The 24,357-nt window shown below is 46.8% G+C and overlaps 1 protein-coding gene across 1 annotated transcript; it reads left to right on the forward strand.

Moving 5' to 3' along the window:
* The first annotated feature begins 249 nt into the window (after positions 1-249).
* Positions 250-7,535, forward strand: ZFP64 (ZFP64 zinc finger protein). Its single transcript, XM_041478407.1, has 5 exons — positions 250-316; positions 1,724-1,885; positions 2,188-2,250; positions 2,729-2,980; positions 5,445-7,535. Exons 1-5 carry the CDS (start codon positions 250-252, stop codon positions 6,740-6,742), a joined length of 1,842 nt encoding a protein of 613 aa, XP_041334341.1. The 3' UTR covers positions 6,743-7,535.
* Positions 7,536-24,357: the final 16,822 nt, after the last annotated feature.

Genomic DNA, 24,357 nt, shown 5'->3' on the forward strand with positions numbered 1-24,357 from the left:
CGCCACTGAGCATGCTCGGCTCCCGCACATCCGCCGGCGGCCGAGCGGGGGGAGCGGTGCCGGTGCCGGCGGGCTCGGCCCGCGCAGGAGGCGGCGGCGGGGCCGCCATGAACCGCGGCGGGGCGGGGGCGGCGCCCGCCTTCCCCGGCCCCGTGCAGTGTAAGTGCTGCGCCATGCGCGCTCCGGGGCCCGCGCCGCGCCAGCGCGGGGGAGCCGGGGCCTGCCCGGGCCCCGAAACCTGAGTAGCGCATGAAACGGGCGGGAGCGGAGCCCGGGAACCTGGCTGGGGGGCGGGGGGGGGAACCCGGGAATCTGCGTGAGCGCCGCGGGGCCGGGCGGGGGTCCCTGGTCCCGGGTGATGGTCTGTGCATCCCGGACGGTGGTCCGAGGGTCTCGGGCATGGATGCTCCATGGGCAGTGCTCCGTGGATCCTGGGGATTGTCCACGCTCCATGGGCGCTGGGTGGTGATGTCCGTGTGTCCCGGGCACTGATCCGTGGGCACTGGGTGTCCAGACCATCACAGGGACACAAACCTTCACAGGCACCCAAACCATCACAGGCACCTCCGTGTCACCTGCCAGGTGCCAGCCCTCTGTCCCTGTGTCCCCATCACCCAGCTGAAATAACAGTTTTCACATCAGTTGTCGCGTAACCAAGGAAATGAAATAGTTCTGTGCTGCCTTCTTGGGTTTGTTCTAACAATAGTTGCTTAATTTGCTAATTGAGGTGCAAGTTCTCTCAGAGAATTGCTCAAGTCTATTGTGTTGTGGAACTAGCTTGTGCCTATTAATTAAAATTGTCGATACTTATGAAGAATACTGAAATTACTATGCATTTTATTTTTTTAAGAGTGCTCTGGATGGAAAACACAGAATTGCTGTCAGGCACCCATCCAGACCTTTTTATGTGAGAACACTGCATTCCCTAACATTGCTCCCACAACTAATTGGCAGGAAAAATATTACTCAAAATTTCTGCCTATGTGAAGACTTGAGTGAGGTCCTGATCCTGGAGACATTTAAATAAAATTAGGATCTTGTTCCGTGTGTGAAGGTTTGCCCTTCTATATATAGTTTTGGTTTATTTTGGTGTGGGACCTTGCTAAACACCAAATTATTTGACTCTAATTTGGATAGACAGGTTAAGGCAGGGAATCTGGAAGAGCAGTGAAACAAACTGAATTCAGGGCCCACTTCCAGGAATTTTTGTATTATAATCCCTCAATTCAGTGTGGGTTTTGGGTGAGTCATTTTTCTGCTTCATATTTACTCATCTTTAAAATGAGGACAGTTCTATCCATTTGCCCTTTTGGGCTATAGTGTTGGTTAATTGATTTAAAAGCTGCTACTTTGGCTGAGATATTTTCACCTGTTATTCTTGTGAGTAACAGCTAAAAACAGTAGAGTTGAAAGAGGCTGAACTTTTTTAACAATTACAAAAATAATTTGGGTGATGCCTTTTGAAAACATTTGCCATATAAATAATGATTTTTTTTTTCTCATTTGGGTTATAACACAGAGTTGAAAAACAAATGTATCTTTATTTGGTATTTGGAAGAGAAAAACCTTTTTCCTTTCCTCCTCCCCCAGGTAAAGAGCAACCCAGGAACAGGAATGTTGCTGGGAAAAAAAACCGAATAGAGAATTCATGAAACTAGGCAATTATTAGATATTTTTTTTTTTATCTGCTTAGAGAAGTTAATGAAGTTTTTTGTGTGTTTAGTTTCTGCCCCAGAGTTTGTTTTTGAGCATGGCTACCAAACCTACCTGCCCAGCGAGAGCACGGAGCCTCCAGCTGCTGCTGTGGTCTCCACACCCCCAAAAGCAAGGTCCAAGAAACCCTCCTCCTCAGTGCCCCTGAAGAAACTCAGCTGCCTGTACCCAGGTGAGATGGGGATCGTCCCCATTTTAATGTGGAGAGCTTTTCTCTGGTGGCACACAGGAGATTTGATAGCTGCAGCAGTTCTGGAGTGAGCTGCCTCTAAGGGGAAGCTTTAGAAGTTGTGGGCTGGTCACTGTTTTAAGCAGATGTGAGTAAACAAGATGAGGAATTAACTTTCTGTTAACAGTGAATTTTAAATAATTGTTGATTTGTTGAAAGTAAACATGTCCAGAATGTGGTAATGTATTTTTATTATTTTGCTAGATTTTCCTTGAATTTAATGATCTTTATCCTCCTGTTTTCAGGGTGCCAGTTCAAGACTTCCTATGGTATGAAGGATCTGGAACGTCATCGGCGAACGCACACAGGTTTGTGTTCCTATATTTTCTTTTGGGTTGGTTTCCTCCTTTCAGCTTTTTCACAAAAGCCATTTTCCTATGAAGTAATGTCTCTATAAACAGGATGTAGACATGTCTGTACTTTCTAGCATTGTCCTGGCCTGTGCCTGAGGAACTGCCTGATGGGGACATGCCCTGTCAGGCACAGCTGAACGCTGGAGGTTGGTTTGAGGCACAGTTTAACTTCTTGAGTGCACACCATGTGTTTATCAGGGTGCAATGTGGTGGGAGTGCACACACCTGCTTTGCTCTTTATATTAAAGCAGTTCCATGATTTTAGCTCCCAATTTTGGAGTTGCAAAGGGAGAAGGCTCCGAAGGCTCTGCTGTTTGTCACAGCTACGCCCGCAGCTCCTACAAACGAGTCCCTTTCCTGGTCAGTCTGTGCTTTCTGCTTTACCACACGCCCTCCCCTTGCCCAGGGCTGAGCGTGAGTGCTGCTGTTGCAGGAGACAAGCCCCACAAGTGCGAGGTGTGCAGCAAGTGCTTCAGCCGCAAGGACAAGCTGAAGATGCACATGCGCTCGCACACGGGCGTGAAGCCCTACAAGTGCAAGCACTGCGAGTACGCGGCGGCCGACAGCAGCAGCCTCAACAAGCACCAGCGCATCCACTCCAACGAGCGCCCCTTCAAGTGCCAGATCTGCCCCTACGCCAGCCGCAACTCCAGCCAGCTCACCGTGCACCTGCGCTCGCACACAGGTGGGCTTGTGCTCTCTACGGGTCACAGCTGTGATTTTGAGTCATGTATAGGTGTCCAGATCCCCAAAAGGGATGATCTGAGTTCCCAATGAGTGCCCCTTCAAGTGCCAGATCTGCCCCCAAATTCCAGCCAGCTCACCTTGCCCCTGTGCTCACACACAGGTGAGGCTTTACACATATCCACGGCTCTGTGCACCTGCACTCGCACACAGGTGGGGCTTTACACATATCCCTGGCTGTAAAGTTTGGAGGGTCACAGAGGTGATTTTGAGTTATGTATAGTTGTCCAGATCCCCAAAAGGGATGACCTGAGTTCCCAGTGAGTGCCCCTGCAAGTGCCAGATCTGCCCCCAAACTCCAGCCAGCTCACTGTGCACCTGCACTCGCACACAGGTGGGGCTTTACACATATCCCTGGCTGTAAAGTTTGGAGGGTCACAGAGGTGATTTTGAGTTATGTATAGTTGTCCAGATCCCCAAAAGGGATGACCTGAGTTCCCAGTGAGTGCCCCTGCAAGTGCCAGATCTGCCCCCAAACTCCAGCCAGCTCACTGTGCACCTGCACTCGCACACAGGTGGGGCTTTACACATATCCACGGCTCTAAAGGTTGGAGGGTCACAGAGATGATTTTAAGTCATGTATAGGTGTCCAGATACCCAAAAGGAATAATTTGAGTTCCCAATGAGCGCCCCTTCAAGTGCCAGATCTGTCTCTACGGGTCACAGGGGTGATTTTCAGTCATGGACAGGTTGCCCAAAAGGGATGATCTGAGTTCCCAATGAGTGCCCCTACAAGTGCCAGATCTGCCCCCACAGCTCCCCATGCACCTGCGCTCACACACAGGTGGGGTTGTGCTCTCTAAGGGCCACAGGGTCACAGAGGTGATTTTTAGTATAGATGATTTGAGTATAGGTGTCCAGATCCCCAAAAGGGATGATCTGAGTTCCCAATGAGTGCCCCTACAAGTGCCAGATCTGCCCCCAAACTCCAGCCAGCTCCCTGTGCACCCATGCTCACACGCAGGTGGGGTTGTGCCCTTCTGACCTGGGCAGGTGAGCCCCGAGTGAGCACCTGGGAATGCTCATGGCTCTCTGGTATATCCTGCAGAATTAGATTTCTGTGCCATTCAATATTCCAGTAGCTGGGAAGGGATTTTAGACTAACCTTTATTTTTGGCATTTCAGTCTGTTGCATCTCAAGCAATTGAATTATGCTAAAACTCAAGCTTTAGTTTTGTTGCTTCTTCTATTTTTCCGAAATTTATCTTTTTTTCAAAGCTGTCATGCACACACCCAATTTTAGGAGAAAAGTAAGACTGGTATGTAGAATATATTGCTTACTGGAATTAAATTAATAATCCTCTAGAAGGTGAGTGTAATCCCCATTGCTCAGAGCGAGATCATCTTCACTTGTTGAACTAGTCACTAAACATCAGCTTCCTGTAAATTCGAGTGAAACTACTCTTAGAATTAATAACCTGTGGTCTGACACAAGTTTTTATCTAAATCCTGGCAGTGTCAGTTAGGGATGGGCAGAAACATAAAGAAATAGAGAGTAGACCACTCTTTAAACAAACAGAACCAGCATTTGCTATATTCTTTTTCATATATATTGTGCTACCCTGTATATGAAAATTAAGTCAATTGAAATATGAGCTGTGCCTTCATCAGCAAAGCAGATAAAAATTCAGTAGCTGAGTGTGCAGCTGAGGCTGTAAAATAAACTAGATGAACAAACAGTGCATCTTCATTAATAAAGTCTGTTTAATACAGATAGTACACCATGTATCTCAATTATTAAACAGATACATGGATTAGCACAGTAGGCCACAACTCGATTTGAAAAATATGCAGCTAAACCTATGACATATGTAGCTGGATAAGCAAATTATGCAAAATTATACAGCTCTCACAAACTCTATGAAATATTAACTTCTAAAATAAATCAGCCATTTGCAGTTTGATTATTAAAGAGGATAAATGCTTCTTGAACTAAATACACTTTCTTTTTCCTTCTTTCACCAAGAGTGTCTTAGAACCTAACAACACAATTCTTGCACTTGTTCAAAATAATGCCTACCTAAAGACTTCATCCTCAGGTGAAAAATACAGAGAAGTGTATTTTTAGATTTAAGAAGGAAAAGGGAGTAGTTATTTAGTTAGGTTGCTAAGTTTGCTTTGGATTTTTTTTAATGGCTTTAGAACAGCCTCACTGGAATTGATTAGGGATTAGCAGAGCTCCACCTTAACGTGGTCATGGATATTGTGACACCAGCCTGCAGATGCAGAAAATGCAAAACAGTGGGTTGAGATCTGAGTGTGTCAGAGCAGGTGAGGATCCTGTGTCACGAAATTTCTCCTGACACTGAGAACGCGTTGGGCGTTCAGGACGAGGCAGCTGTAGGGGCTTCATCCCAGCAGTGGCTCCCGGTGTCCCCTGCGTAACCCGTGCCTTCCTTTGGCAGGAGATGCCCCTTTCCAGTGCCAGGTGTGCCCCGCCAAGTTCAAGATCAACTCGGACCTGAAGCGGCACCTGCGGGTGCACTCGGGGGAGAAGCCCTACAAGTGCGAGTTCTGCGAGGTGCGCTGCGCCATGAAGGGCAACCTGAAATCCCACGTGCGCATCAAGCACAGCATGGAGAACACCCTCAAGTGCCCCGAGTGCGACTTCCAGTGCGGCAACAAGACCAGCCTGAGGCACCACATCCGCAGCCACCAGCCCGAGCAGCCCGTCAAGTGCTCCGAGTGCAGCTACTCGTGCTCCAGCAAGGCGGCCCTCAAGGTGCACGAGCGCATCCACGGCAAGGAGCGCCCCTTCAAGTGTGACTTCTGCAGCTTCGACACCAAGCAGCGCAGCAACCTCACCACCCACGTCCGCAAGGCCCACGGCGACAAGGCCAAGGGCAGGAAGCACTCGCTGGACAAGAAGGAAGGAGAGAGGCCAAAGCAGGGCGGCTCCAGGCAGGTTGCCAAGCTGGACGCCAAGAAGGCCTTTAAGTGTGACCTGTGCGACGCGTCCTTCGTGCGGGAGGACTCTCTGCGCAGCCACAAGAAGCAGCACAGCCTGTACAACGGCTCCAAGGGCAGCGAGCTGGCCGTGCTGCAGCTCCAGATGGATCCCAGCCGCCAGCCCAGCGCCCCCATCACCGTCAGTCACCTCCAGGTGCCGCTTCAGGCCGCTCAGGTGGCCCCGTACAACGAGGGCAGAGTCAAGATCATCGTGGGCCACCAGGTGCCTCAGGCCAACAGCATCGTGCAGGCCGCCTCTGTGAACGTGGTGCCCCCGGGGCTGCTGGGCACGGGGCAGGAGGAGGTGCTGGGCAGCGGCCGCCTGCAGCTGCTGGGCCAGGTCAGCGTGCTGGCCCCGGCCCCGGCCGCAGTGACCGCGGGGGACGCGGGGCCGGTGGCGGAGCCGGCCGTGCTGCTGACCACCCAGGAGCAGGGCGAGGGCAGCGCCCTGCACCAGGCCCTGCTCCCCGGGGCTGCCCCCGGGCACGAGCCCCCCGCCAGCCAGGCCTTCATCGCCAGCTCCGGCATCAGCTGCTCCGACCTGGAGGGGCTCAACGCCCTCATCCAGGAGGGGGCCACGGAGGTGACCGTGGTCAGTGACGGCGGGCAGAGCATCACCGTGTCCACGGCTGCTCCTCCTCCCCCCATCTTCTCGTCCTCCTCCCACACTGAGGGCCCCAAGCAGAGCTATTCCATCATCCAGAGTGGGGCTCACACGGCACTGCTGTGTCCCGCAGACTCCATCCCCGATTAGGGGCTGCTCTGGACACAGGGGCTGCTCAGGACACAGGGGCTGCTCTGGACACAGGGGCTGCTCTGGGCACAGGGGCTGCTCTGGACACAGGGGCTGCTCTGGGCACAGGGGCTGCTCTGGGCACTGCTCTCTCCTGGAGCACTGCTGAGCCTGCCAGGAACGCACAGCACACAACTGAACTCAGGATTTGTCCTCCAGAGCCAAATACCTTCCACGCTGTGTTTGTCTGTACACTGAAGCATCTTGTGTGGGGAGGAGGAGGTGTTTGTATTTCTGTGCCTCTGCTGCAGCCAGAGGCCCTGCTCCTTGGAAAGCAGCTGTTGCCAGTGTCCCCAAGCAGTGACACCCCAGTCTGGCTCCTGCCCTGTGCTGCCTGAAGAGGAGATCCTCCCCTTGTGCTGAATTACCTCCACAGCAGCCTTGTTTGATGCACACATGAAAAGACAATGACCTGAGAAGTTAGGTGGACTGAGGTCTCTCAGTTCTGTGTCCTGTGTGCATTCCCTGCTCTGGCTGGGCTCTGGGGAGCCCCACTGCTGGCTCTGCTCCAGCCCAGGTGAAGTGTGAGGGGCTGCTCCCCAGTATCTGTAGAAATCAGTAGCACCTGGTGCTTGAAATGCTCCTGCAGAGAGCAGGTGATTGTTTTCAGAAAGTAAAAGAATGTTGTCCCTCTCTCAGTAGTAACTAACTCTGTTAGCATCAACACAAATCGTCTCTGGCATGGTGATGGCTGTCAGAGGTGCCTGTGAATTAAAGAGCAAAACAACTGGAAATATATTTTTTACAAACACTACTTAACCTTCTGTTTTTATTTTGATGCTGCCTGTTGGGAGTTGCATGGGTGATAAAGGTGTATTACACTTTGGGTCTTGTTTTCACGTTAAAGGAAAATATTGAATTTCATTTAATTTTTTTTTTTTAAATCTTCTAATCCAAGGTTTTTTCACTCCAGCAGAAATTCAGGTTGGATCACAAGGAGATGGTAATTTATTATTATATTTATAATTATTATATATTTCTATATAATTTTATTAAATTGTTAAGTATAATTTATTAATTTATTGATATAATTAAATTAATCCGTTTATTAAGTAAATATTATCACTAAATAATTCATTATTTCTTATTTATTTATTATATTTATCTAATTGATTATGGACATTTCTCTGATGAAAGAATTCCAGGCTGTATTTTGAACTATGCAATTGCCCGTGCAAAGGTACCACGGATGAAAGCAGCGAGTTTGCCCATCCCCGGCGGTGGAGGTGAGCTCTGCAGGCAGGCTTTCCTCAGCTCCCAGTGTTCCGAGTCATCCATAGGTGGTGCCAGAGGCCCAGGGAAGCCCTGGAGTGTGCTCTGGCTCCTGGGTGATATTTCCTCTTTAACACTTCTCTATAAAAACATTTCCAAATTCAGCTTTTTAAGACGTCACCAAAAGCTCAGCTGTAAAAATCTCACTTAAGCAGATAAAAAGAAATGCCCAAAGTTTTCTGCAAGAAGCAGATCTGTGTCCAAAACTTACCTCCCAACTGCTGTTAAATTGATAATATTTTGCTCCCTGGTAACGAATGTCACCCTGTTCATTGTCCCCAGCTGCAGGACTGGCACTACAGGAATGATAAACCCCAGGGATTTTGGAAAGCTGTGGTCTGCAGTGCACTTCAGCTGTGCTTGCCCCTGGCCAGGAGCCTCCCCTGCAGTCCAGAGTCACCCTGAAGGTGGCACAGCTCTGTTATCTGCACTGCAGCTGCTCAGAAAGCGCAGAGAACCTGCCCAAGGAGGAAACCAGTAGGTTTGTCATATTGTAGAGACTCACCTTGGTGCTGGGCCTCAGAGATAAACAGGAAAGATAAGGAAATGGTGTGAGTGAATAGGCAGAGCTTAGTGCTGCTGCTCCAGCCTGCTCTGCCTGATTGCATCATGTGAACAAGCTAGAGACTTCTTCCTCCAGCCTGAGAAAAACCAGCTGAGAACTGAGGTTGACACGGGGGCAATTTCTTTTCAAATTTCTCTCCAATATTCTGGCTTGATTTCTGTGTATGACAGTAATGGTCTGTGTGTTTTGGAGCTGGCAGGAGCAGATTGTTTTAATCTCTGATGTTCACTTAATACATTCTTCATGTTATCAGCAGAACCGTCCCAGGAGGGAGCCTGGTAATTCAGAACAAGTGTCTCCTGTAGAGCTCTCCTGCTTCTGAGCACATGGTAAATGAATCCTATCCCTCCCTCCCCAGAGTTCTGCCATGGCCTCAGAGCTCTGGAGCAGGCTGGCTCTTTCCAGGACCAAATATTGGGATGGAGTTTTGTTCCTGCTACCTGGAGATCCCCAAGTTCCCCTGGTAAGTGCTGGGCCTAGGAGCAGAACTCAGTGTTCCAGTGCTGCTCACCCAGCACAGCCCTGGCTCTAGGAGAGAAGGTAAAATGTGAATTTCCCACCCAGTACAGCCCTGGCCCCAGAGGGAAGTGTAAATTTGGATATCCCACCCAGCACAGCCCTGGCAGGCTCTGCTCTCTGCACAGGTTTTCCCCAGGTTGCCCATGGGCTCCCAGGTGTGAGTTTAAGGTGTGCCACAGCCTCCCTCCTCTCTGGGGATGAACTTCTGCCTGCTCAGAGATCTGAGGTTAAACTGGGCAGGCAGAGGTGTAAAACCTGTGTGCATTTCCAATAAACCAACCCCAGCTCTTGGGCCTTCCCAGCCCTCTGGGGTTTGTTGCTGTTCCTGACGCTGCTTTTTAAAGCCAGACCCAGTTCCACAGGAGCTGATCCTCCAGCAGGCCTGCTGAAATGTGCTTTTCTCCTGTGCTTTTGTGAGGAAGGAATACACAACAGGAAAAAAAAAAGCTGAAGAAAAATGTGTTTGGACACATTTAACTGTGTTTTGGGGAGGCTGGTTCTGACAGGCCCAGCTCAGTGTTCCCAGTGGGGTTTGAACAGTACCGGATTAAACCTTATCCCTGGTGCTGTATCTTTTAGGTGGTTTTGATAAAAAACTGTTATTTGCATCAAAATGGGAGATTCCTGCTCCAAACCAGGCTCAGGTGTCCCATGCACGGGAGGATTCCTGGACATGCCCAGGAAGCACTCCTGGGGGAGTGGATGGGACCAAGTCCCCACCTCAGATGAGGCTTAAAAGCAGCAGAACTTGGCCCAAAGCTGGCTCTGCTGGGAACTGGGAGAAAACCAAACTTCTATTGAATACATGTGGGGCTTGCAATTGAAAAATTGTAATCTAAATATTTCCCAGTCATTTTGGGAATGAGCTCTTTATTACTGCTGTTATCTGACTGCACTGGAAAGCACCTTCTGTTGTGGGCTTTAAAACGTCAGAGACATGCCTAGACATTTTCCTCTACAATACAAAGAACAGGGGAAAGGCTTGGGGTTTTTTCTTTTTCATTTAGATACCTTTTTTATTCTGTATTCCTGATTCTTTATTTATTTGTGTTTGAAGTCAAAATATAATCAGTCATCCTTTTTGCACTGTGCTGCTCTGCTGACTGCAAAAATATTTCCTGTGTTCTCAATGGCAAGACCTCTATCCTATAATTTCAGGAATATTGACTGGCTACTCTAATGGCTTTTTACATCTCCAATTGGAAAATCTTTAGCCTTGTTATTTAAATTTTAAGAAGAGAAACCAATATTGTTACAAGAAACTGATGTCTCCTGTCACTTCCCCAATGACCTTTCATGAGGTGATAAAGGTTTCTATAGTGACCTGAGGAAATGATGTCTCAGGTATCAGCGTGAATTAAAAGTCTGTGGCAGGAAAAGCTTTCTTTTCTCTCTCTCTCAGGTATCCAGTTCTGCCTTTGTCTTTATTCCAGTGGCTGGACATGGAGAAGGACTCATAAAACATCCAGTGTTTGGTTACATGGCTGTCTTTAGAGGCTTCACAATGTTGTAGGGAAGGAAAAAACGTCCATGGCAAAGCAGAGGTGGATTTTTTACAAGCTGTGTCCACTGAATTCTGTAACCTGTGGGATCAGCCAGTTTATTCCACCAGCCTCAGGAGCTGTGTTTGCCTCTCTAAAACCAGGAATTGTCATTGACTGCAGATTCAGCTTGACAGAGGTGTTTTAAGTTCCTCGATTCAGACCTGTGTAAACTTACCTTTAATTCTGAAAGTGAAAGCTCTTGGTTAGTGAGAGTGGCTGCATTTTGTAGGTAAAAGTTGAAAGTGATCTGGGAAATAATTAACTGAGTGCCTGCAGAGTGTTTTGAGGTATTTTTATTTGGTTGTTGTGTTTTGGTTTGGTTTTATTTTAAAGACACAAGGATGCATTTCTGCCTTCTCGTTCTGCTGGGTGGAACAACCTGTTCTCAGTGTCTTCCAGTTAACAAACCTGGTGTGAGACACCTAAAAAAGTCTTGGAGAAACCTCCAACGTTTCCAGCTTGAGCTTCCCATCGATGTCCTCCAAAGTGAAGGAAAGCTGATAAATCTTTGTGCTGTCTGTAGTGGCAGGGTTTGAAATCAAGGCTGGCCCTGGTGCTCTGAGCTGTCAGACAATTTTAAGTTTTCAGCTTGAGTTTCCCATCGATGTCCTCCAAAGTGAAGGAAAGCTGATAAATCTTTGTGCTGTCTGTAGTGGCAGGGTTTGAAATCAAGGCTGGCCCTGGTGCTCTGAGCTGTCAGACAATTTTCCATCATTTTGCTCCCCAAGCCCTGGGCCAGCAGAGCAGAGCAAGGCCAGCCCTGAGCCCTCACCTCCTCTGCCTGCTGGTTGTATTTGCACTCTCTAGATGTCAGACTGAAAGAAAAAATCCTCCCCACACCTTTTCCTAGCACAGCTCACAGCTTCCTCCTCCCAAAGTGTGGCTGCACTTCCTGCCATAATTAATTATTGGCCGTAATTCATGATTCTATCAGCAATATCAGTGTATCAGACATCATTGCAGCAGTGTTTGCACTGGAGCTGTGCTGCTGGAGAAGGATATGGTGAGCATGGGAATAACTTGGATACCTCAGTGATGAGCCAGATGCAAATTCCCAGCTAGATCCTGGAGATAGTCACATCTCCTGATGGCCCAGAGGAAAATCTGAAAGAACAGGAATGCATAAAGCTCAGCTGCATAATGCATGGCAGTCATAATTAATAGATTAAAGTTCTTTGTGAAACATGCTTTTTTATTCTAATAAAGGGAAGGGACTACAAATGGTGACACAGTTTGAACAGAACAGCAATGTGAGATGCCACGTTAGAGTTGTAAAGCTAAAGAGGTGATAAAACTGTACCTCGGGTTTAAATTTTTACAAGGCTGATGTAAGACTTATTACCTTAAATAGCAGCACTTTTCCTTGTCTCTGGGCACGAAGGGATCTCTGGATCCTTCTGGTTCTCAAAGTACATTAAATTAAAAACTTGCCAATCCTTGCTGCTCACTTCCTCCTAAAAAGTTCAGGATTTATCCTGTGAATCACTTTGCCTTAACAATGTTAAATTTTGCTTTTGTTGTAAAATCAAGCAGATCAGCCATTGATAGAACTTTAATTGGCTGGGGATGCTCATGATTTTTTTCCTTTAAAAAAAAAAAAAAAAAAAAAAAAAAAGCCTGCCAGCAAAATTGCTTTTTGGTGATGACTCTGCTTGAAAAGTGCTCTGCAGGGGCCCATTCCCAATTGATTATCTTTCACAGCTAATAGCTTCAAAGGCTATTTGGTGGACAGTCCAGTTTTACATTTAAATGTAAATCTCGATAGCCTTGACAGACTGATGGTCAGAGAAAAGAAAGGTAAAACCAGTAAAATGGATGTACAGCTGCTATAACTTTCACCAGCTCCTCCAGGGGCAGCTGGAGTGAAATTAAAATGGTTGCAGTCTGACAAAGCTCTTCGAGGGGATGGAGGGTGGGAATTCCCTGAGATGCAGCATTAATAAGGTGCTGAGTGGCCTGGCAGCCCTAAAAGTTCCGTGTGGTGTCAGTGGCTCCCATTTGAGCTGCCTTTGGGGTCAGGAGGGGACTTCAGAGCTCTGGAGGCACCTGGGCAAAGCCAGACTTTGGATGGAGCCACAGCAGGGACGTTCCTGGCCAGGGAGGGGAGGACACAGAGGGGGCTCAGCCCTGGTGGCCTGGGCATAGCAGAGGGACCACAGCTCCCTGGGACCAGGGGGTGCTGCTGGCAGGGCTGAGCTGGGCCTGCCTGAGTGCAATCTGAATTCTGACAGCCCTGAAATCACAGAATTACCAGGTTGGAAGAGACCTCCAGGATCATCGAGGCCAGCCCAGCCCCAACACCTCAACTGAACCCTGGCACCCAGTGCCACATCCAGGCTGTTCAAACACACCCAGGGATGGTGACTGCACCACCTCCCTGGGCAGAACATTCCAGAACTTTATTACCCTTTCTGGAAAATTACTTTTCCTAATATCCAACCTGTATTTCCCTTGGTGCAGCGTGAGACTCCCCGGAGTGACTGATCTCATTCTCATTCATCCTCCCTGGAAGAAAAGGTGGACAGGGAGCTCCTCAGCTCCCAAACACCTCAGCAGCTGTGAGGAGGTGCCTTTTTCCTCATTTTTAATCTTTGTTGCTGTAGAAACAGAGCACGGACACACTGCTCCTTTCCACTGCCTGCTCCTCAGGGCCAAACAAGTCCAGAATTTCCCAGGCTCCCAAAGGAAGGGAAAATAAGGGAGAGGAATGGAGAATGTTCAGTGTAGAACCCATGGAGAAACTGGAGATCCAGGAGGGAATGTCTGTTAAGGAAAACAGGGAGGTGGTTCAGGGATGCCTGGGGATGACAGCACAGAAGGTGTTTGTCCCGGGGGACTGGCACCCTGGGAAAACACCCCTTGTCCCTACTGCCGTTTTCCTGTGGATTTCTGGCATCTTCTACATAAAGTAGAGAGAAGAAGAGAATGCTTTTGTTTAAATGAAGTTCAAATTCCACTCCAGTGGCACAATATTCCTGTGCAGTGGAGTAAAGTGCATCTAAGCATTTTTGGGTTTTCTTCTTCATATTTTTCTTTTTTTTTTCCCTCTGGTTGGTTTTTTGTTGGGTGTTTGTTTTTGTTGTTGTTTTGGGGGTTTTTGTTTGTTTTTCTTTGTTGTTGTTGTTGTTTGGTTTGGGTTTTTTTTTGTTTTTTTTTGGTTTTCAACTTCTACAGCTCCATAGATCCTCCACCAAATCCCAAACTCCCTCAGGAGTGCTGTCCAGCACATTGATCATGGCAAAATGGGATCAAACCCGGGCAAAACCCACCTGCCTTTATTTGTCCTTCAGGGCAGCACCATAAATTAACAATGATGTCCCCCAGTGAAATCATCTCCTCCTTCCAACACCAAATTCATAAAAATGCATAGGACATGTTTAACAAAAACTGACACTTGTTCCTCCTTCCCCTGATAAATTCCCTGCCCCATTTATTTATTTATTTATTTATTCAAGATGCACAAGGCTGAGGAATCAGCAGAGCAGAGACCCCATCAGCCACGTGGAGAAGGTTGGGAATTCATTGGGAATGAATTCCCTTTTCCTCCCCGGGTAGGTAAGTCTGAAATAACAAATCCAGCTATCAATCCAGCAGCTGTGAAAAGGGAGGATCCATAAAATCCATGGGCAGAAATACAAGCTTCTGGGTATGTTAAGCTCTGAATAAATTATCCATGTGGCCACTGAACTTTGCAGTGATCTTTCCACTGACTTCAGCTCAGATCCCTCCTTCAAATCTGCTTTGTGAAATGACTGGTACAGAAACCAGAAACGAGCAGAAGAAAAAACTTTACTTGTTCTTTCCCCTTTTGGCAGTTTCCTGCTCTGGGTTCAGCTTTCACCGATTTATTCCAGAGGCTTTTGGCCCATTGGTGCAGAACTGGTCTATTTGCATTTGCAAATTTCTATTCTTTGCCCTGTCTGTTCCATTGAGTGCAGTTTTTGCATTTGGTAAATAGAAATACCTTGTATTTGGAGAAAAAACTGAGCCTCACAGACAATTTTTCTTCTGCTTACTACAAGTAACAGCAAGTAAAAAAAAAAAATAAACAAACATGTTCCCCATTAAATCAGTATTAATTCACGCAGAAAATCCACTTCATCAAAGGTTTTCCTTTTTGTGCCTCTCCATGTTATAAAGATGTTAATTTCTTTAAATCCCAAAATATCATTGTTTTAGCTCATATTTAGGCACAGAGACTGTACCATAAAATTAAGAACATTCCTCCCTTTCCTTCTGCATTGTTATTAGAGGGAAAAAATTTACAAAGCAGAATTTTCTTGAAGGGGACTTCCCAAAAACTTTTCAATTTGTAAACATTTAAGAGTCATACATAATTGAAATATTGAGTATAATTTCCTGTATTCATGCTGAGTAAAAATCTGGCTGTTGATTACTTTTCTGTGAGCTGTTTTTTCTGAAGGAGCACAGTATCACTGTGGCAATCAAAGCAGTTTGGGGCATGGGGCTGTTTAGCATCCTGCTGATGAGTTATGCCATCAATACCAAACTGATTTCCAAGATAAACCCAACTGAGGCATAACAAAGCCCGAGTGATGGCCAACTGTGCTTATGTGATCATCTTACAGTGGTTACACAGCTCAGAGCTGCTTTTATCACCGGCCTGCTGATGCATTTATTGTGGCCTTTGCAGAGAAAAGGATTCAATTAAAAAGGCATCGTGGTGTTATCAGCCAAATTCTTCAGTTCAGCTCCTGGTCGTTAAAGCAGTTACTCAGTTTACACGGAATGAATCGAAGGAAAATGGAAGCAGGAGTGATTTGTTAGAAAAGCAAATACATGTGGGTACAGTGCAGGAGGAGGACGTGAGGCCCCGGCTGAGCACATCATCTCCTATGTACAAACAGCTGCTAATCTTATCAATGCACAGATGCCTCCGTGCTGCATTTAAAAGCAAGCTGCCTTTATTCCAGCTCCCACTCCATTGAAATCTGCTATAAATACCGACTTTATAACACTGAGCCAATGTATCAATTGCTTAGTTCAAAAGAAAAGCTTTTTTGGAGGAAGGGGGGAACGGAGTAAACGCAGTGTGTTGTAAAAGCTAAGTGGTTTTATTGGCACTTTAAAATACCCTTTTCTGCTGGACTCTGTCAGCTCTGATTATATATAACAACACTGGTTATGTATTAAAAATGTGTGTCAATAGCTCTGGTAGCGCTGTGATTTGTCATTTGTGTGCCAGAGGTCCCAACAGGCTCGATGGATAAAATCTGGCCATGGCTCAGAGGGATCACACAGGGGGGATGTGTTTGGCTGGTAAATTGATAAGAGCAGCCACCTCAGTGATTTAAATAAGAAACTTCCTCGAAATGCCAGTGCAGGCTGCACTTGCACACCTCTCACAGCCCTCTCCTGATGCCAGCAGAGGAGCTGAGGCTGCCACAGGGCAGGAGGTCATTGCAGGAGTTTGTCAATCAAGTGATGAATTAAACCTCGAGTAAAGAGTAAGGACAAGGTAATTCCCATTCACACAGGACACTTAGTGCGTGCCCTCATAGCTAGAGCCTGTGAACTGCTGCTCCCAAAACACCTCTGCAGAGGGAGAGTTTGTGTTAAAACTTGTGTTTTCCACTGGTGACCGACTCAAAAGTACCAGACATTTTTTTTTGTGACAGTACAGCCAGGATGGAGCCACTCAGACACCTCATCTCGCCTAAACTCCCTGAATAAGCTGCATTGAAAGCAAGCTGTATCCAAATTGCTTCCACAGAGCAATCTGGCTTTTCAAAGCCTGCTTTCAAGGCAGGAGTGGATATAAAACAGGGAATAAAGCCTCCCTGCACTGGACACGAGCAAAGCTGTCCTCAGGCAGCAGGTGTGGAGCCTGTTCTGTGCAGGGAGGGCAACCTCTGCTTTTCAGCAGCTTGTTCTGCCTGCGTGTGAGCTCACAGGCTGGGAAATGAAACATCCCCCAGGACAGCTCCCTCTTTGAATCCTCTCAGCTGTATCCTACATAAATTACGCTGTGCCGAGACTGGAGGAAGTAATTTAATGCTGGAACTCTGCAAAGGCTCTGGCTGCTGGTTGTGCTGAGGTGTAGCTGTGTTATGCATTACAGATAAACAGGGACTTTTGAGCACCCCCCTCTTCCTCGTAGTCTCCCACGGGGGTAAGATCAGTGAGTTTTTGTTGATAATTGCTGAGTACTCGGTGCTTTGGTTTCTTTTCAGACCATCCTCAGCTGAAGGCCAAGCCCAGAGGATCACCCAGCTGCTCCTCATCCTGGCTGAGCTGCTTTGGCCACAGGTGGAGAACATTCCCTTCCTTATTTTCTCTGGATATTACAGCTCCACCACCCCAAAAATAACCCCGGGTGCATCCTCCAGGCCTGAGCATGCCAGGCACTGAGCAGTGCCTGTGTGAGAGAGAAGCTGCTGCTCCCTGCTTTGCTCCCCTCCTGGGCAGGGGCACCGTGTGCTGTCTGCAGCCCTGCTGCTGCTCTGACCCACCTTTTGAAGAAAATTGTGTTACTGTGGTGGGCCAAAGCTCTGCTGCAAGCCAGGCTGCTGGGGCCAAGCTCTCAGAGCCTCCAGGAGAGAGCAGGAGCAGCAATGTTTGGAACCACCGGGGGGAACCTCCTGCCCAATATCAGCCCTGGCTGATAGCACTGAGTCCTCCTGTGGATGGGAAACTTCACCATTATCACTGTAGGGTGATAAAAGAGGTCTTGCCCTATTTATAAAGCACCTGCTGTTCTTCCAGTGGTGTGCAAATAGAAGGTAAATGAAATAATCTTTTGAAAACATTTTTGTTTTAAGGCTCCTTGTTATAACCTTGCAGTCCAGAGTGATGGGGACAGTCACAAAGGCTGCTCACATCCTGCCTGCTCTCTCTGGGCACAGGGAAGCAGTTTTCTCCAGGGCTGAGTCAGAGCAGTGTCCGCTCTGAGTCACCCTTTGGAAGTTTCTCCACAGCGAAGTTAAACTCAGCAGCCCCGAGCTGGGCTTTGCAAACACTCCCTGGAAGGACAAGAGATGTCTCAGGCACACCCTTCTCTCACTGCTCAGTTTAGAGACCCCGCTGTTCAGCTTACAAGTGGAAAAACTGTTAATAGAAGGGGGAATTTATATATTTATTATTGTTATTTTCAAACAAGTTAACTTTCTTTGTAAGCTGCACATTTTGCCCCCATCTCTGGGTACCCAGCCCGATCCCGAGCAGTGCCCAGGTGTTTCTGGCTGAGCTCTGTGCTGTGTAACACGAATCCATCCCATCAGGTCCCCGGCCAGTTCTGTGAGCAGCCTTAAGATGTCACTGCCCGCCTGGCCGGGCTGTGCCGCAGTGTGCAGCAGGAAACACGCTGTTATTTTTAACACATCTCCCTCCTCCGGGAGTGACAGACAAGGTGCTGATGGCAATTGGCTGCTCTTACAGCATTCATTAACTGGGCTAAAAGTCCCTTTGGTTTCCATTTCCTTCGGCTGAGCGCAGCGCTGGAGAGCCGGGAAGGGGAGCTCCGGGCTGGGATGGAGCTGAGCTCTGCTCCTGCTCCTGGGGCTGCTCCATCCTCCCTGCGAGGCCTGAGCCCTTCCCTGGCAGCCAATCCAACATCCCAGCGCCTTTCTCTCCCCTTTCCCAGCCCCCTGTTTCTCCAGGGTCAGCACTCTGTGCTCTCCCTCTGCTGAGCTGCTGAGCTTCTCTCGGGGCTCTCCTTGTGCCCAGAGGTTCCTTTGCAGCTCTCTCCTGCTTTTCTGCTGCTGGATCTGGCTGGAACACGTTTCCTTGGGGCTGTGGTGGTTTTTAGTGCCTGCACTGAGAGGGGATGGCTGCAGCTGGGCACAGGGAAGTGTTTGGAGGGAAGGCTGCAGGTCCTTGCAGCTCCTGCTGCCCTGGGATGCTGCAGGGAGGCTTCTGGGGCCTGATAAACACTGAGAGTAAAAGTCTGATTTCCATAATAAAATTACAAAAAATAGTAGAAACTTTATTTCTCATCCAGCAGGCTGCTGGAGCTATAAACACTGAGAGTCAGTAAAAGTCTGATTTCCACAATAAAATTACAAAAAATAATAGAAACTTTATTTCTCATCCAGCAGGCTGCTGGAGCTGACTGCAGGGCTGGGCAGTGCCACGCTGTGGAGCTCCTCCATCCTCTCTCGCAGAAACTTTTTTTTCTATATAATTTTACCACTGCTTAGCTGGGCTCTGGTCTGCATTTTCCTTCCTTACCAGTATAATAATTTAATTGGTGGCTCCTGCAAGAGCCCTGAGGTGTCACGAGTGCCATGGACAGAGCCATCATCCCACAGCTCAGGCTGGTCCCTTCTCACCCTCTGAGGATTCACTGCACATTTATTTTGGCAGGGAAAGCTGCTGTCTGCCAGATTTCTCTGAGTTCTCTGCACTGGGAGAGAGACTCTGGGCAGTGAGGGGGAGCTGCACCCCTTTAACAGTGCTCATTAATTAGGAATATAAGTGAGGATGAAAAGAATTGCCTTCCTGTTGAGGAGTGAAACATTGAAGCGTTGGTGTTAAACGTTTAGATCTCCAAGAAAACAATGTATCCACATCTTATAAAATTTATGGCTTTAAAATAAAACAAGTAATGGATGGTAAACAGCAAGCAGCGTGAAGAGCACAGCGAGGAGGGTGTGCTGGCTCTGGGGTAGAGCTCTCTGATTCAAGGTTTACTACTCGACCATGGCTTCATGAACCTTTTTGTGACCCTGAGCAAGTTACTCCCATCTCACTATTCTTCCATTTCCTCTTTCTGTAAAATGATATTAATAGCACTTCAGCTGCAGAGCAGGTTTATTGTACAAGGCTTAATGAATGTTTGTCTCCCTGTGATTGAGATTCTTTCCTGCTGGAGGCAAGAATTTTAAGCAGGTTGATTAAGTAGAAAAGGTCTCTAACTGAAGCTTTTTCTAAAAGCAAAAGGAATTATTTCTTAGGGATTTCTTAAATCTTATGTGTATTACAATTGCCAAAATACAGCACCTTTAGTTCCTCTTATTTAGCAATTTTAGTTTTGTTTCTGCCAGAAATTCTGCTGGGGGATGCTCTGACTTTTGAAATGATCCAAGGCAGCCTGCTAAACTCTTCTTGGTCTGAGGAACAACAGTTACACAGTGAGAAAATGTGTCACTGTCTCAGCACTGCACACAGAGTTCTGGAATTGTAGGAAAGAGGAATTTGGGGTATTCAGACAGATCCAGTCCTCCTCCCTAAGGCTGCTCCTGTGATGCTCTGAGGTTTGAAGCTCTGAGATGTGCAAAACTTGGTGTTCACAAGGAGCAAACTCAGCAGCCCACGACAGGATGGGTGAAAAAGGCTGTGCTGGGCTTGGAGCACCAAATCCATCCAGGAGGGAGCACTGAAGGCAGCTCTGGGACACCCTGAATGCCTCAGGGAGGCAGCAGCACCCACCTGTGCTCACCTGGGCTGGAAATCCCAGCAGCATCCCAAAAGTCCTGCTCTGGGAAAGAGCATTCCCGCTGTGCCAGGCTGCCCAAAGCTGTGGTTGTGCCCTCCTGTGCCAGCTCCCTGCTGACACACTTACCAGCCCTCCTCGGGTCCAGAACTTTGTTAAAAATGAATCTCCGTGCCCCACCAAGGAGGGCTCACGAGCAAGAGGTGCCAGGAGCAGCTGTGTGAATTTAATCTCTGGTCTGGAGGTATGATGAAAAGCTTGGCAAGGATTTGGGCAGTGCCCACAGGAGCGTTGCAGAGCACCATGGTGGGGCAGGATTCTAAAGCTGCTGCTGGTGGCACAGACAAAAGATGGGATGTTTTAAGAGTTAGGCCCAACAGTATGCACAGTGCTGCCATTATTATACAAACAGGGCTTAAAGTCCTTCTCTTTCACCCTGATGTGTTCAAAGCAGTTGCACTGGTTAATAAAAACCAGGGCCAAGTTTTGGGTTTTGTCAGAAAATGGAGTGGCTGGAGCCTCTTCAGAAGCTGTGGGATGTAATTCTGTTAATAACTGCAACTTATAGCTGAGAAAACGAGTTCCCTTGTTAGAACTGAAATGGCCAACAGAGGCTTTGTAAAACCTGCAGAGAGAGAGAAAACAGGGGGCTGTATAAAGGAATATTTTGCTGTGGGAGCAATGGATTTAACATTGGCCAGCAAATCTTCCTTTTTGTCCCCTTTACTTTGATTCAGTGCCCTGATGCTTGCTCCTGAACCTGCTCTGCCTGTTCCTGGTATCAGCTGTGCAATGAGCAGATCCAGGCAGAGGCAGCAGCGTGGTGGGGACAGTGCTGAAAGGGGTCCAGAGGCACATCCAGAACTCCCAAGGGAACTTTAAACCTAAAAATGGAGTTGTATTTCTCTTTCTACCAGGCTGTTTAAGGATAAACTGTCTAATTAAGAAATGATACTTCAATTATTTTTACTTTTAATTCAATAACTAACTACTTGTGTTTTGCAGTGTGGACTTTTTAATATAATACTATCTAAACTCATGAAAAAGGTGAAGAAGAAGATGAAGAAGGACTAGCTTCTGCTTTAAAACTTCTTATATATAAGTTCTCTATATATAAGTATATATTCTCTATATCTTGCTTTATATATATTACTATATTCTAAACCTTTAAACCCTTAAGTTTTTTACTATGTGATATTCCACACTTCTGTTTAAACTACACACTCATCATCTCAGTTTTATTATTTAATTTTGGAATTTTTCTTTATGGCCTCAGGTCACATGTAGTGTTCTCTTGGGGGGTCAGTGTTTGCTGCTGCACCAGGGACCAGCCTGGTGCCACCACCCTGGTGCCACCACCCTGGTGACATCTGGCAGGAGGCTGGCCTGGAGCAGAGCAAAGGGGCTGCTGTAAAACCCAACCAGTTTTGCTGGGGGTTGGATTCAGATAACAAATTAGGCTCAGCTCAGTGAGGAAACTTTGGAGGGTTTAAATGAATTCATCGTTTGCTGATGTTTCTGTTAGGAGTAATGTGTTCTTTCTGTTTGGCAGAGCAGTTAAATGTTCAGTGTCAGCCTAATCCTTCTGATGTCTGGGAGGCTTTCATTTATGAAATCCTCAGGTTATTCAGATCCTGCTCATGTAGAAGTGACTACAAAATTAGCATGAAATCTCCCAGCAGAAATCAGAGGTTTCATGGAGCTTTTGCAGTGAAAGAACAATAACAACAATCATTTCTTGAAACCTCTTCACAATGTCATACTACGTTTAGGACGTGTTTAAAACATCAAATAGATCTTTGCTGTCATTCAGTTCTTTCCAAATAAATTGTGAGAGTCTAATTCAGAGGGGGTTTGCTTCCATTACCTTTTGGCATTCTGAGGCTTTGAACCCAATAATCTTCCCCCTGCAAAAATATGTTTAATAAGCTACAAAACTGCATTCTGTCCTCTCTTCCCTGTTATGGGGATCCATCAGCATCAGTAAAGAATTGCACATATAAACATGTACTCAAATGGAACCTGCAGGGAAAATCAGATTTACCATCTTCTTTCACAAAGAATCATGTTTTTTCCCAGGCTGTTTGCAGAGGTTTTAGAACCCATTAAAAACAGAGCTCCTCTTTTACCATCCTTAGTCCTTAATTTCTCAGATGTGGGTAGTGTTTGTGTTTTCCTAATAACAGTTGCAGGGGTGGTTTGGTGGAAAACTGCACATTTATGTAGACAGTTTTATGCAGCTTTTAATGCCAAGTTTATTAGACATTTTTGAAGGGACGGTTCTGAAAAAAAGAATCCATGCTTGCAATTTTTCATGTTAACAGTTTATTTACTGATTTATTTCAGCTGCTAATCTCTCTATTGCATCCCCAATCACTTTTCTGCATCAGAGGAAACAATCAGAAAAAACTGCCATTGCCCCTCCAGGTTTCTCGTTGGCTAATTGGAGTTTTTGGCACTTTATCCTGTTGATTAAAAGAACAGCTGAGTGGAATTCAGAATGCAATGCGTTTACAGAGCTGCCACACCCAGCCTTGCTCTTTGCTTAACTCTGATTAATTTAGCAAATGAAAAACCCCTGTAAACTCACATATTTTTGCCCATAGTTGCTCTATAGTTCGCAGTAAGCCTTGAGTAAACTGGCCTGGAGATAACAAAATCAGTACAACAAAGGCTTCCAAAAAGCTTTTTCTGTAAAGTAACATTTTGTGCTGGGGCGCATAGATGGTATGAAATGGAACAGCCCTTTTGGAGAAGCTGCCTTTAATTCGGTGTATGAGAAAAACAACTGTCACTGTTTACACTCCTCGCTCAAGGTAAGCGTGTTTGTCTAAAGTATTACCCCAGCCTGCCTTGCAAACACTCGAAGCTTGCTTACCATTTTTCTATATATAGACTGCTCTGTGGAACTGTCTTTATCAAAACTTTGGGGGAAATCTTTAACAGGATCTGAGAGACTTGCCTAATTTATGCAGCCATCTATTCTCCTCCTATTGATTCCCTCCATGATATATGTTTATCCTCCCTGCCTGTGAAAACCTGGAATTAAAACCGAAGCACTTGTGTTTTATGCCTGTAATTGCTGGTAGAGAAGAGATGGGGGTTATGCATAAAACCTGTAATCTCTTTAGTGAGCTTTAAACAAATCATCCTGTAAATCCCAACACAAAACTACCCCAAGTTTACAAGATAGAAACTTCCAAACAGCAAACCCTTACTTCACCACAGTTTTTTGAAACTATTTTAGAGGCCCCTTCCCACACCTTTTGTGATGAAACACCCTAAAATGAACCAGCTCCCTGATTTGAGAGGGCACAGAGAGACTGGGGGACGCGGTCCCCACATCAAAACTATCCTGGGGAGATCAACCATTGATGATTTCAATCTCCACTACTTTATCTCTTTGTTTGCTGCTCGGAATGCTATTGATACCCCCTTTGTCTTTGTAATTGTTTTAATTAGCCGCGCAGCGTGGGCCCGGCCCGGGCCTGCATGGAGGCCCGGTGCAGCGGGCACCGCGGCAGCGCCGTGCCCTCACGGCTGTCCCCGCGCCCTCACGGCCGCCCCTGCCTCCTTCTGTTCCCCTGTTCTCTGCCTGTGCCACGGGAGAGAGCAGCTTGGCCTGTGCCAAGGGAGGGAGAGACAGAGAAAAAAGCCGCACAGATATTTCTGGGGATGGTTCCATTAAAGGCCGTACTGCCCCGATCGCGGCTGCAGGCACACAAAGAGCGGAGCATTGCCCACATCGATCGGTCTCCTCACGAGTCTGTCTTCAGCAATTAGGCCGATATTTATGGCAGTTACTGTACTCTCCTCTCGGCGAATTTCTTCTAAATTATTGTTTCTTTGGCTCTCTAGTGTTGTTTGTTCTTGTTGACCACATCCTTCTTTTGTAAGTGGAAATCTGGATGTTCAATTATGATGTAGATCTGCAACTCATTAGCAGTAAGCTTCGGTGCTGTGGCCATTTGAAGCAAATTCTGTCATTTAACTTGTGGGAACTTTTGGCAATGTGTATGTTCTGGAGGGGAAAAACCCAAAACCCAAAAGTTTGGTTTTAAAGATTATTAATAACATCAAAACCTTAAATCCTTTCATAGTATAGTTCCCACCACCGCCCCCCCCCCAAAAAAAAAAAAAAAAATTAAAAAAAAAAAAAAAAAGACAAAAAAACCAACCCAAAACCAAAATAAAACCACCACAGAAAAAGAAACCTGTGCCTGGGATAGAAGAATGTGAATAGAGAGAGGTGCTCCATGAAAGCACAAGTTTCCTTTGGAGC

Source organism: Pyrgilauda ruficollis, unplaced genomic scaffold (assembly GCF_017590135.1).
Source record: "Pyrgilauda ruficollis isolate IOZ18807 unplaced genomic scaffold, ASM1759013v1 scaffold45, whole genome shotgun sequence".
Taxonomy (NCBI): Eukaryota; Metazoa; Chordata; class Aves; order Passeriformes; family Passeridae; genus Pyrgilauda; species Pyrgilauda ruficollis.